This window comes from Nymphalis io, chromosome 27 (assembly GCF_905147045.1).
Source record: "Nymphalis io chromosome 27, ilAglIoxx1.1, whole genome shotgun sequence".
NCBI lineage: Eukaryota > Metazoa > Arthropoda > Insecta > Lepidoptera > Nymphalidae > Nymphalis > Nymphalis io.
The window spans coordinates 2,597,841-2,609,920 of NC_065914.1; the positions used below are offsets into that span (position 1 = coordinate 2,597,841).

The 12,080-nt window shown below is 35.8% G+C and overlaps 1 protein-coding gene across 1 annotated transcript; it reads right to left on the reverse strand.

Moving 5' to 3' along the window:
• Window positions 1-311: 311 nt before the first annotated feature.
• Window positions 312-11,701, reverse strand: LOC126778871 (sorting and assembly machinery component 50 homolog). Its single transcript, XM_050502605.1, has 13 exons — window positions 11,545-11,701; window positions 10,498-10,608; window positions 9,775-9,897; window positions 8,949-9,044; window positions 8,567-8,651; window positions 6,759-6,888; window positions 6,011-6,116; window positions 5,338-5,425; window positions 4,004-4,185; window positions 3,310-3,462; window positions 2,916-3,036; window positions 1,430-1,607; window positions 312-859 (listed from the first exon to the last, which is right to left on the reverse strand). The coding sequence occupies exons 1-13, from the start codon at window positions 11,563-11,565 to the stop codon at window positions 856-858; spliced, it is 1,398 nt and encodes a 465-aa protein (XP_050358562.1). The 5' UTR covers window positions 11,566-11,701; the 3' UTR covers window positions 312-855.
• Window positions 11,702-12,080: the final 379 nt, after the last annotated feature.

Below are 12,080 nucleotides of genomic sequence, written 5' to 3' on the forward strand. Positions count from 1 at the left end.
GAGTTCTGTGGGAATCTTACCTTCTAAGACCATTGTGAAAATCTTCCTCGTCCCCACACCTTGGTAGTGCATATCCTTAAGTGGTCTGTTACAGGTTACGCGAGGCTCCCCACGAGTTCACAACTCGAGGCCACGTAATTGTAACCTGTATATATACATAGAAACGCCTTTTTGGCTCCGATTTTAATAATTTACTGCTATTGTTCTCTTATTATGGTTATATATTTTAAGTTAGAGGATTTTTTTTTTAATTTTTAAGTCCATGCATTTACTCACCGACGTCAGCTCAGCATAAATAAAAATAAAAAAATCCTGAAAATTTGATTTTATTTCAACAAAACTAACACTATTTTATAACATAATACATTACACTTATAATTTAAACAACATTCTATTGTAAATTAATTACAACAATAAATTAATTTGAAATGAACCTCCAGTTTCTGATAAACGTCAAATTGACTTAAATAACTTTAATCCGTTAATTCAGATTACTGTCACTAGATGGCGTTAATTTCAATACGCTATCGTACATGTAAAAAAAATTACGCACTAGCCACACATTGTGATTGGTCGATGGCAGCCGATGACGTAATACGCGACCAATGAGCATTAAGTTAGATTAACAAATCTTACTTTTATAAGCATATCAGAAACTCGATTTTACTCATGACGACTTTCAACACGTCATTTTATGTGATAAATTTTACTACGTTCATTAAAAAATTAAATATATATATTGTGAACAAAACAACTTCTGTACTTGATACTTTAAATAATTGAACATGGCGACATCTTTTGTTATCTGTATAACGAATATTAATAAAAAAATCGAAAAAAAAAAAATTATTTAAATTACCTGAAACAAAAATTAGGTACTGTATTTTTATCTGTATCTACGTATATATATATCCAACGCCTGGAGTAAATATAAAACAACTTTGACATTGAATTGACATAACAGGAATAAAGATAAACAAACCATAGATTTACGTATTCCATGCGTTTCGCTAATAACTCTGCTGTATAGTATAGTATTATGCACTGCAAACCGTTCTCGATTAACATCTTTATTTATAATACAACACTATTCCACTCAACTGCTTATGTACACATGCTCCAAAGCTGCGATAACAATTTCGCCAACATTAAAAACGTTACATTTTCACGAATCCGCCGATCCGCTTGGGAGCAGCGTCGTGGAAGAAACCTTTTTCTCGAACGGGAGGGCTTTTTTTACAATTAATAGGCCAGCGCTTGACCGTCGACTTGCCTGATGTTAAGCATCGGCACGGTCTAGGATGTAGCACGCTTGCCTATAAGAAGCCGGCTTGAGCCCAGCAGTGGGACACTAGCAGGCCGTTACACTATGTAGATGTCAATTCAAGGTCAAAGGAGCTCCTTCATCCCGGGGGCGGAGGGCGCTCACAGGAAGTGCGCGGCGACGCCGAGCTGCAGGCCGGGCGCGGGCACGTCCCCGGCGCGCGCGCGCAGCGGCACGCAGTAGTTGAGCTCCACGCGCGCCGCGCCGCCCAGCCGCAGCGCCACGCCCGCGCCGCACGCCACGCGCGCCTCCCACAGCCCCTCCAGCGCCGACGCGCTCTCCTCTGCCGAACCGCGCCACCGATTACTTATTGCGTGTGCGTAGCGAGCGGTTCTCATATTTCATTACCGAATTGTGAGATTAAATCGATTAAAAAGATACAGTAGTATCATTTAGGACGGAATTGGAGCTGCGTTAGTTATCAGATCGATAATCTGATTAAAGATAAACTTTATTACAGATTATTAATCACCGAATATGATTAACTTTAATCTGTAATCGTGATCGCTGATTACAAATTGTAATCCGATTACATTTGCGATATGCGTGTATTATTAGAAGGAAAGTGTCCCTTATCCCTTAATTGTACTAGCGTATCATCAGTTTTAATATATACCAATTAAAAATTGGATTTTAATATGTAAATGCCTATAATGGTGTATCACACTGTACTCTTATCGTAATTTTTTGTTGTTATTAATATTATGAACCATCTGCATAGATGACATTTCTTATATCAATAAATAAAAAATAAAACAAATAATAATATTATATATGTAAATGTTGTGATTTTATTGTTTTGAAGCAAATTACATTCTTCATTTGCTAAAAGTAATTAAAAATAAATGTCCTGGGACATTATTCACACATGGCTATCTGATCCTACACTAAGCTGAGCTCGTACTATGGAAACTAGACAACTGATATACTACATATACTACTTTTCTTTTGTAAGTACATACTTATATAGATAATTACACTCAGACTCAGGACGAACAGACATGTTTACGCACACAAATGTCTGTCCCGGGTGGGAATCGAACCCACAACCTTCGACGTGTAAAGCAAGTATCTACCAACCACGCCAACCGGCCCGTCTAATATTTCGCCGTTTTAAATTATATCCTCCTTTGTTGTATTACAATACTTTGATGTGACCAAACGTCAATATGACATTATAAGAGCGACAAAGCCCGTCATAGGCTGTCCTGCTCTCACGTTTTTTATAACTCTGATTTTCTTTTTAATGCTATATATTCTCTAATAAAAGCTTATAATTAAATTCAAATTCAATTATATTAATTAACCTTTACAGCCTTACTTATAAACGTTGCCTAGCGACTGTTTAATTAAACTAGTTTCTCCCTTTCTATCATTATTGATTTGACATTCGAAAGAAAAAGACAACCGTAACCGTAACAGCCTGTGAATGTCCCACTGCTGGGCTAAAGGCCTCCTCTCCTCTTTTTGAGGAGAAGGTTTTGGAGCTTATTCCACTACGCTGCTCCAATGCGGGTTGAAAAAGACAAAGCATTGTTTAACTAATCCACCCACTGGACAACGTTATAAGTAAGGCCGTTAATCAACTTACCGGGATGTGCGAGACAGCCGGCATTCAGGAACAAGTGCGATCGGAACAGTTCCCCTAACCCCCCCTTGCCCGGTTGGAATGGAAGAGGAGCGTAGACGTGTAGTCCTGACGCCCAATATGCCTGTTTAGGAAATATATATTTACTATTTATGTATATTTTAGATAAACCATAGGAGGACTGTTGACGCACTGGTTACTGCTATGCTATGCTAATGGTTAGATTAAAAATGTCTTCAAAATATCAGAAATTCTTTATTAAATTAAAAAAATATATATTAGAGTATATTGGAAAAAACAAACAGGACCGAAGCAATTTAAAGTAGGACTGTCTCACTCGAAACGCGACGCATGGTCGCATTGGTCATACCACAAATGGGTATTATTGTGAACTCACCGTTCCACCTAACGCATGGTTGTCACAGTGCGGCCCGACGCCTCGTTGTCTGAACCCGCGCACGGTCGCCGGCCCCCCCAAATAGAAGTGGTCGGGTATGTCCGTACCGTACACATCGTGGAGTACACCGAGAGCCCCTGACGCTTGGATCACCTAAAAACGGGACATTTTATTATATCCTTAAGTTTACTGGTCTATTAATAAAAGAGAAACGAAATTTGGGGCTTCCAATCCGGGTAAGCACCAATGATTTTGCATGTGCTTGATTTGTGTTTATAATTCATTATAGGTGGTGGAGAAGACCTTTTTAAGGAAACCTGCATGTTTCCTATAAAAATTCACTACATATGTAACCACCAAACCATTGGTATCACGTTATATATATTATAAACTCCAAACGTTTACCTCAAAACTTTAGCCCAGCAGTGGGAAATTTACAGGCTTTTTACTTTTATTTTATTAATATGTCAAATAATAAAGCGGGTTGGATTCTCGCTAAAATGCTAATGGTATTAATATCTGCACTTAACCCAAAAAAAAAACATTAGTCGGCCTTTTTTTACTTCCACGATTGAGTTAGCGTGATCTCCGAGTAGAAACTCAACCGGAAACAACAAGTCACGTACATTTAAGATAAAACAAAAAAACAACGCCCTGCTTTCCTCAATCGTCTTAATAAAGGTCCTATACTCACAACACCGGGTGCGACCTCCTTGTTCGCCTCCGCCTGCAACTCCGTGCGTATATTGGCAACACCACCCCCGAGCCCCGCCAGCTCGCTGGTGAACTGCACCCACGTGCCGCGCGTCGGGAACACGGCCTCGTCGCGATGGTCCACCGTCACGATGTGGCGGATGACCGATTTCATTTGGGGACCTTTGTGAGTTTAACATATACGAGAAACATTGAGATAAGGGGATTTTTCAGCCATAAAATTGAGAAAAGTATTAAGCTGATGGCTCGTATGAAATAACAATATTGTAGTCATACCATATATCAGTTTGTTTATTCATTTATTTAAGGAAAACAACAGCATGAACAACAACAACAAAATATGTTGACATTAAAAATACAATATACAGACGATGAGCCAATTACTGTTTTCCATCGAATTATGCAAACTTAACAACAGTTAACAGAAGTAGCAACACAGTTATTTAAGCCGAATATTGTGACGAAAGCTTCAAAAATACATGATAACTTTCAATTTTAACGAAATCTTTAAAAATACATGATAAATTCCAATTTTAACAAAATCTTTAAAAATACATGATAACTTCTAATTTTAACGAAAGCTTCAAAAATACGTGATAACTTCCAATTTTAACGAACTCTTTAAAAATACATGATAACTTCCAATTTTAACGAAATCTTTAAAAATACATGATAACTTCCAATTTTAACGAAATCTTTAAAAATACATGATAACATCCAATTTTAACGAAAGCTTCAAAAATACATGATAACTTCCAATTTTAACGAAATCTTTGAAAATACATGATAACTTCCAAAAACATACGCGCGATCAACGCAATAATTTACGAGTTTTTAGAGCATTTCTATTCTGGACTTCTTATCCTCTATATAGCTACCTAAAGCAAAGATCGCAGTTTCAATCCTGTCCCCTAGGTTTTTTATACATATCTATTTATTTATTTTTTTAATTTCTTTATTTATTTCATTTATTAAAGATAATCAGCGGTCAATCAACTTCCAGATGTAACAATAAAAGCACATTCAGACTTAACAAAGTGCACGACAACATCAATATTTTTAGAATACATATTATTGTTTTTGTTGAAGATATTATTATGATTTAAAAAAAAAATTGAAAAAAAGCAATAAATCATGAATATATTCACATTTTATTCCGTTTAAAACGGTTCGAAACTATATAAGAATATTACTTCTCGAATATAGCAAATATACGTTCCTTCTCCTTCATTCGCATGGCGAACTTTTAATGATAGCACGAGAGAAGACATATTGAGGCATTTACTGAGACAACTATAAAGCTATTCGACTCACCGCTGCTCTCCCGCACTTTGAAGCTCGTCGACTTGCTGAGAACCGAAGTGTCGCGGACGATCCCCTCCCATTGCAGATTATGTTTCGTCTACAAAAATCACAATCGCCTTATATCCGATCGTATTCTAGAACGATCCGTTTTATTTACGGATAGTAGATTTATCTATTATTTTCGAATCAAGAAGGAATAAAGATAAACAAAACTAAAAGGGTAGGTACCACCCACTCATCAGATATTCTACCGCAAAACAGCAGTACTTGGTATTGTTGTGTTCCGGTTTGAAGGGTGAGTGAGCCAGTGTAATTACGGGCACAAGTGACATAACATCTTAGTTCCCAAGGTTGGTGGCGCATTGGTGGTGTAAGCAATGGTTAACATTTCTTACAATGCCAATGTCTATGGGCATTGGTGACCACTTACCATCAGGTGGCCCATATGCTCGTCCGCTTCCTGTTCTATAAAAAAAAAAAAACCAGCGTCACCCTTTCTGTCTTAACGAGGAGCGCCACGGAATCGCTTACGCACGCTGACCCTCAAAACTATTTTGCGAGAACAGATAAATAAACAAAGCGATGCTGTTCGCTCGCCGCTGCCGCATTTCGGAGTACGTTTAATTGCGATATGACATTCGACAATCTGGTTAACGGTTATTTACCGGCTAGTTGAACTTACCGCAGGGGAAGTCCGGAAAGCGATGTCCAATAACAGACCCCGGTCCAGCAGTTTGTATCCCGACCACGGGTATTCGTGATTCTGTTGGTACACTGTGGCTGACAAACTGTCGAATGATATTTATCTTTACTAAATATAGATGGCGAGATTATTTTAATGTGGTATTGTAAGGAACTTTTAATCAAATTAAAACAAAAAATTGGTTGCAACAAAAACATGACCCTAGAGAACAGATAAATCAGTAACCAGCCATATATTAAAGTTCGATTCCTTTACACATTACTGTCTCCACTGCTAGAACAAGCTTTACGCTTAATTGGAGGGGTAAATAGGAATACAATTAGTAATTCCTTAAGACGGGCATTGCTATTATTAAATTATAAAATTATTTAAATCAAATCTAAATTAATTAAATCAAGTTTAATTTGGTATTATAATTTAATTCGCATTAATTTAATCTAATTTATAATATGTGAAATCTGTAAAATATTATTATTGTAATTTTTTACTTTTTACTATTTATTTGTATTTATGATCCATGTTTGTTCGAAATAAATGATTTTATTATAATTATTATATTATTTTTTATTAAAAAAAAGTCCCATTAGTTAGCAAAGCCCGTCTGGATAAGTACGAGGGACATAACATCTTAATGCCCAAGGTTGTTCCCTTCCCAGTTTTCGCATTGGGGCCCGAAAAGTTACGTAACTGCAATAAAGTTTATAAACAAATTGTGCGTGTAACTCACACGGGGGTGAGCGGGCTGTGCGGGTAGGGCTTCATCGCGGATATGTTGAAGTTAGACGAGCTACGATGCCCCACGCTGTACTCCGCGGCGACCCTCTCCCCGCGACCCAACACGTTCGGTAGTTTAACCCCTGCAATCGAACTACGATTTTATAATACAATAATAATAATATCCTGGGACATTTTTCACATACGGCCATCTAATCCCAAATTTAGCTAGTACAGAGCTCGTACTATGGAAACCAGACAACCGATATTCTACATATATTACTTTTCTTTTATAAATACATACTTATATAGATAATTACACCCAGACTCAGGACGAACAGACATGTTCATGCACACAAATATCTATCCTGGGTGGGACTCGAACCCACAACCTTCGGCTTGAAAGGCAAGCATTCACAAACCACGCCGGCTCAAAACCGGTTTTATACATTGTTCCAATCGAAGGAGTAAAGATAAACAAACCATCGATTTACATTCCATGGGACTAATAGCTCTGTTATATAACGCACTACAAACAGTTCTTGATTAATATATCTTTATTTATATGTGGGAGACAATAATTTTTAATCAAGTTCCGGTCTTATTTTAACACGGTTGTTCAATTGATTCAAATGACAAATCGTTATATAAGGCTCGACAGATGTCAACAGATCAGAAGCGGTTCAGTGTTGAACGCGGCACTATCGGCGCTCTGAACTGTTTATTTGGTAATTACCCAGGTGAGCGTATTTTTGTATTTATTCCGTTAATTATGTAATTTAACTTAACTATTTTATGTATCGAATTCATTGTAATCAGTGTTTAGAAATAAGTATAATAACTTGCTATTGTATTAAATATACTTTATTTTCTTATAAATTGGTTTTACTATTTGTTTTTTCTCCCGTTCTCTCACATGTAATACAAAACATTCCACTTAACTAATTATAACCGCTTTAATTTAACTCCCAAAGTTCCGATAACAACTTCGCTGGATATTAAAAACGCCATTTTCTAGCGAATGCATAGTAAATACCATAATTATTCAAGATCGACCAATGATAGGAGAGGAGGCCTTTAGCCCAGCAGTGGGACATTCACAGGCTGTTACGGTACTTTTACGGACCAATGACATCGCGTCAGTTCATGGTCAAAGTAGTTTATTGGTTTTTACTTCTCTTGTAGTTGGAATAGACTAGGATTCGTTTTGATTGAAAATAAATTAAACAAACTGTATGGCAACCGTAGAATGATAATTATAAATATGGTCATCAAAGACATCCGGTCAATGTGGAGCATGCAAACTGATGATAATTGAGAGAATTAATATCAGTAACAGCCTGTTAATGTTATACTGCTGGGCTAACCTCCTCACCCTTTTGAGGAGAAGGTTTGGAGCTTGTTCCACCACGCTGCTCCAATGCGGGTTGGTAGAATACACATGTGGCAGAATTTCAATGAAATTAGAAAGGTGCAGGTTTCCTCACGATGTTTTCCTTTACCGTCAAGCATGAGATGAATTATAATCACAAATTAAGCACATGAAAATTCAGTGGTGCTTGCCCGGGTTTGAACCCGCGATCATCGGTTAAGATTCACGCGTTCTAACCACTGGGCCATCTCGGCAATTTATAACAATCTTTAATAATCTTTATTTGTCACAAACATGGCTGTTGATAATAATTATGGTCATCTTTAAAATATTATTACACACATATTATTGGTCAATAGAGAATTTCAGTAAATAATAATAAATATTATGAATATAAAATAATTGCAAAAGCACCGATAGTTGTATCACAATATATATATTTGACTCACCCAAAACGAGATTTCCTTCATTTTCACTGACAGTTGTATTGATACCCCCGACAACACGAGACAGCTCCTTCACTTGAAATGTTACCTGACAAAGGTAAGAGTATATACATACTACATAGTTATTACCAATTTCATCTCATGACGTGTTCATATTTTATAGATATTTTATTGCGATTATTATCAAATAGCAACATTGAATACAATGAAATAGAATTTGAAATAATTAATTGAAACCTACTCAAGAGCATCGAACAAGCAGGCGCAAAGCAGTGCATAAACGAACATTCTCGAACATTCTGCGCACTGGCTGCACTTGCGTGAGCAAACACTGGGCGTGGTCAGACATCCGCTGCTAATATTAAATGAATACATTCTTATATACCTCTAAGCCTTCAGGAGTCGCCCCAGGACCGCTTGAAACGTCGATAAAAACACCGATATCTTTAAAACATCCCATTGAGTCAAGGGCTCGTCGTACCTGGCGGAAGGCAAGATTATTATTGAGCAAAAATATCATAAAATGTTTAAGATAATTATTTTACTATGAGCAGATTTTTAGTAATATAGTGTTAAGAATAAGAAGTTTTATGTTTATACGGAGGATATATTGGGAAAAAAAAAATCAGAACCTTATTTAACTTATATCAGCCTGGGAATGTTCCACTGCTGGGCTAAGGCCTCCTCTCTCTTTTTTTGAGAAGAAAGTTTTTTTTGGAGTTAACCCACCACGCTGCTCCAATTCGGATTGGTGAAATACACACGTGGCAGAATTTCAATAAAATTAGACATATGCAGGTTTCCTCACGATATTTTCCTTCACCGTCAAGCACGAGATGTATTATAATCACAAATTAAGCACATGAATATTCAGTGATGCTTGCCCGGGTTTGAACCCACGATCATCGGTTAAGATTCACGCGTTCTTATCACTGAGCCATCTCGGCTAGTGCTATGAAAATTCCCATGAATTCATATCAACATTGTGATATTTTCAATTACTTTTGCTAAGAAGTTGAAGACTTTCCTGCCGTTAGACATGTGACCATAAATATCGTTTTTTAGTGGGACAGTCCCACTTTCACAAACTGGCCAATTAAAAATAATAATAATAAAAAGCCTTGTATTTCCAGTCAGATAAAGCCAGATTTCCTTGACAGAAAACTATATGCATCACTAAAAAAAAACTGGTTAGTACGTAAATATCATACTTTATGAGCTCTCAATATGACATCTTCGAAGTCAGTTGCGTGGAACAAGTCATCGACTGTGCTCCGTACGATATCGTCTTTCGTTCTGCTTAGGCCGTCAATATGAACGCGGTCAACGCGAGCCTGAAAGCATTTAAATGTTTATTAAGAGGATAATAATAATAATATCCTGGGACATTATTCACACACGACCATCTGATCCCAAAGTAAACAGAGCTTGTACGATGGAAGCCAGACAACTGATGTACTACATATACTACTTTTCATTTATAAATACATACTTATATAAATAATTACACCCAGACTCAGGACAAACAGACATGTTCATGCACACAAATGTCTGTCCTGGGTAGGAATCGAACCCACAACCCTCGTTGTGAAAGGCAAATATCTACCAATCACAACAACGACCTGTCTAAAGGATAAACATATAATATTATTTCTTAACATGATGACTGTAGAATAATATTTCATTTATCGAAATTTAATCAAGTCAGTCATTCACAAAGACACTCCCATATTCTAATAGGAAGAAAATATTTACACATTCAGAGACATATCAGATGATTCAAAAAGCATGGTGTTAAATAAATGATTATATGTATGTACTAGAAAGTGCACCTATGTTGCACTGGTCTCTATTGAGATTGACCGTTGTACCAAAATTATTCAGGAGCACATTATCATAGTAAAAATGTTATTTATATACAATTTCGTACTTACCCGTACACCATTCAGCTTTATATTGGGCTTAGATAAAGGCTCTTCAAATTCCATGGGTTCGTCAAACTCAAATAGTCCACCCAAAGAGCCATTATTGCCATTGTGTTCAGCCTACATAAATAATTTAGAATTAGTGTGAATATGGTGTACTAGCTAATAGTTGCAGCTTCCCGCAGATAGATATGAAGAAAAATCCACTGGTGGTAGGGCTTTGTGCAAGCTCGTCTGGGTAGGTACCACCCACTCATCAGATATTCTACCGCAAAACAGCAATACTTGATATTGTTGTGTTCCGGTTTGAAGGGTGAGTGAGCCAGTGTAATTACAGGCACAAGGGACATAAAATCTTAGTTCCCAAGGTTGGTGGCGCATTGGATATGTAAGCGATGGTTGACATATCTTACAATGCCAATGTCTAAGAGCGTTGGTGACCACTTACCATCAGGTGGCCCATATGCTCGTCCGCCTTCCTTTACTATAAAAAAAAAAAAAATATATATTTTGGATACGATTTGCATAAAATCCATTCTTGGAGAGCATCTACGTCGGGAAAGGTTTTTTTAATAATTATGAATAATAATAAAAAAAAACCTTTTTATGAATAATTATGGATAATACAAAAATGTGATAAACTTTTGGAGTTAGTTCTTGCATTTATTTTTGCCCAGTAGGCAAAACAAGTGAATTTTTATAGTATTAAGCCCAGAGAAGCCCCAATGAATTTTTATGTGCTTTGTTTGTGTTTATAATAAATAAACACAATCTGCTTGTGTCTGCCAATTATCAACCAACAAGCATTGAAGCAGTGTGGTAAAATAAATTCCAAATCTTCTCAAGAGAAGCCTTTGCCTAGCAATAGGACATTTACTTTAATTTTAAGTGAGATGTTTAATTTTTTATTTATTATTGAAAATAACAAATTTTGCCTTATTATTTTTTAAATATGTTGATAGCGATTTTCAACGTTTAGAAATTAATTATTATTTTATTTATAAATGGAATTATAACCTTTTTTACTATTTTGAAAGTCAAACGTAAATTACTTACCTTAGCATGTACCGTTCCCATTTTATACAGTAAAAGTTATGGCAGTGAATTTATATTACAAAATTATTGTTTAAATTTAATTTAGAATTTTTCTATTTTTAATTACATAAATACACAGTTTTGACAGAAATACTTCATAGGCACAACTTCAAATCATTTAAAGTTTACTGATGGCAACTTTATTAAATGTCAAAAGCATAACTATTAGGTACACAAAATTATTCCACATACGAATTACGATTATTTATTTAAACTTCACGTACGGTGGTAATGACTTTTAATTCTTAATAACTTACTTACCGATTTTGTAATATTCCTTTTTTTTAATTTATTCTATCAATCAGCCGATATTTTTCAAATATGGCAACTTTTTAAACATTTATGAAATTCTCCTTATTAAAAAACATTTAATTAAATAAAAGTTAATAAAATATTTTATGATTTTGCAAATTCAATATCAAGATTTTTTACAAAGAAGAAAAAAAGGTTAAAATATCAAATTTGTTCCAATTTACATCCCATTTAACATAATTTCA

Bases quoted from the DNA above. Each gene is read 5' to 3' on its own strand.
- LOC126778871 (XM_050502605.1), bottom strand. From the start codon at position 11,565: ATGGGAACGGTACATGCTAAG. The intron at 3,463-4,003 runs GTGAGTATAGGA...TCCCGTTTTTAG, and splicing joins AGGAGGTCGCACCCGGTGTT to GTGATCCAAGCGTCAGGGGC. The intron at 1,608-2,915 runs GTAAGTTGATTA...GCGGTTCGGCAG, and splicing joins CGGCTGTCTCGCACATCCCG to AGGAGAGCGCGTCGGCGCTG.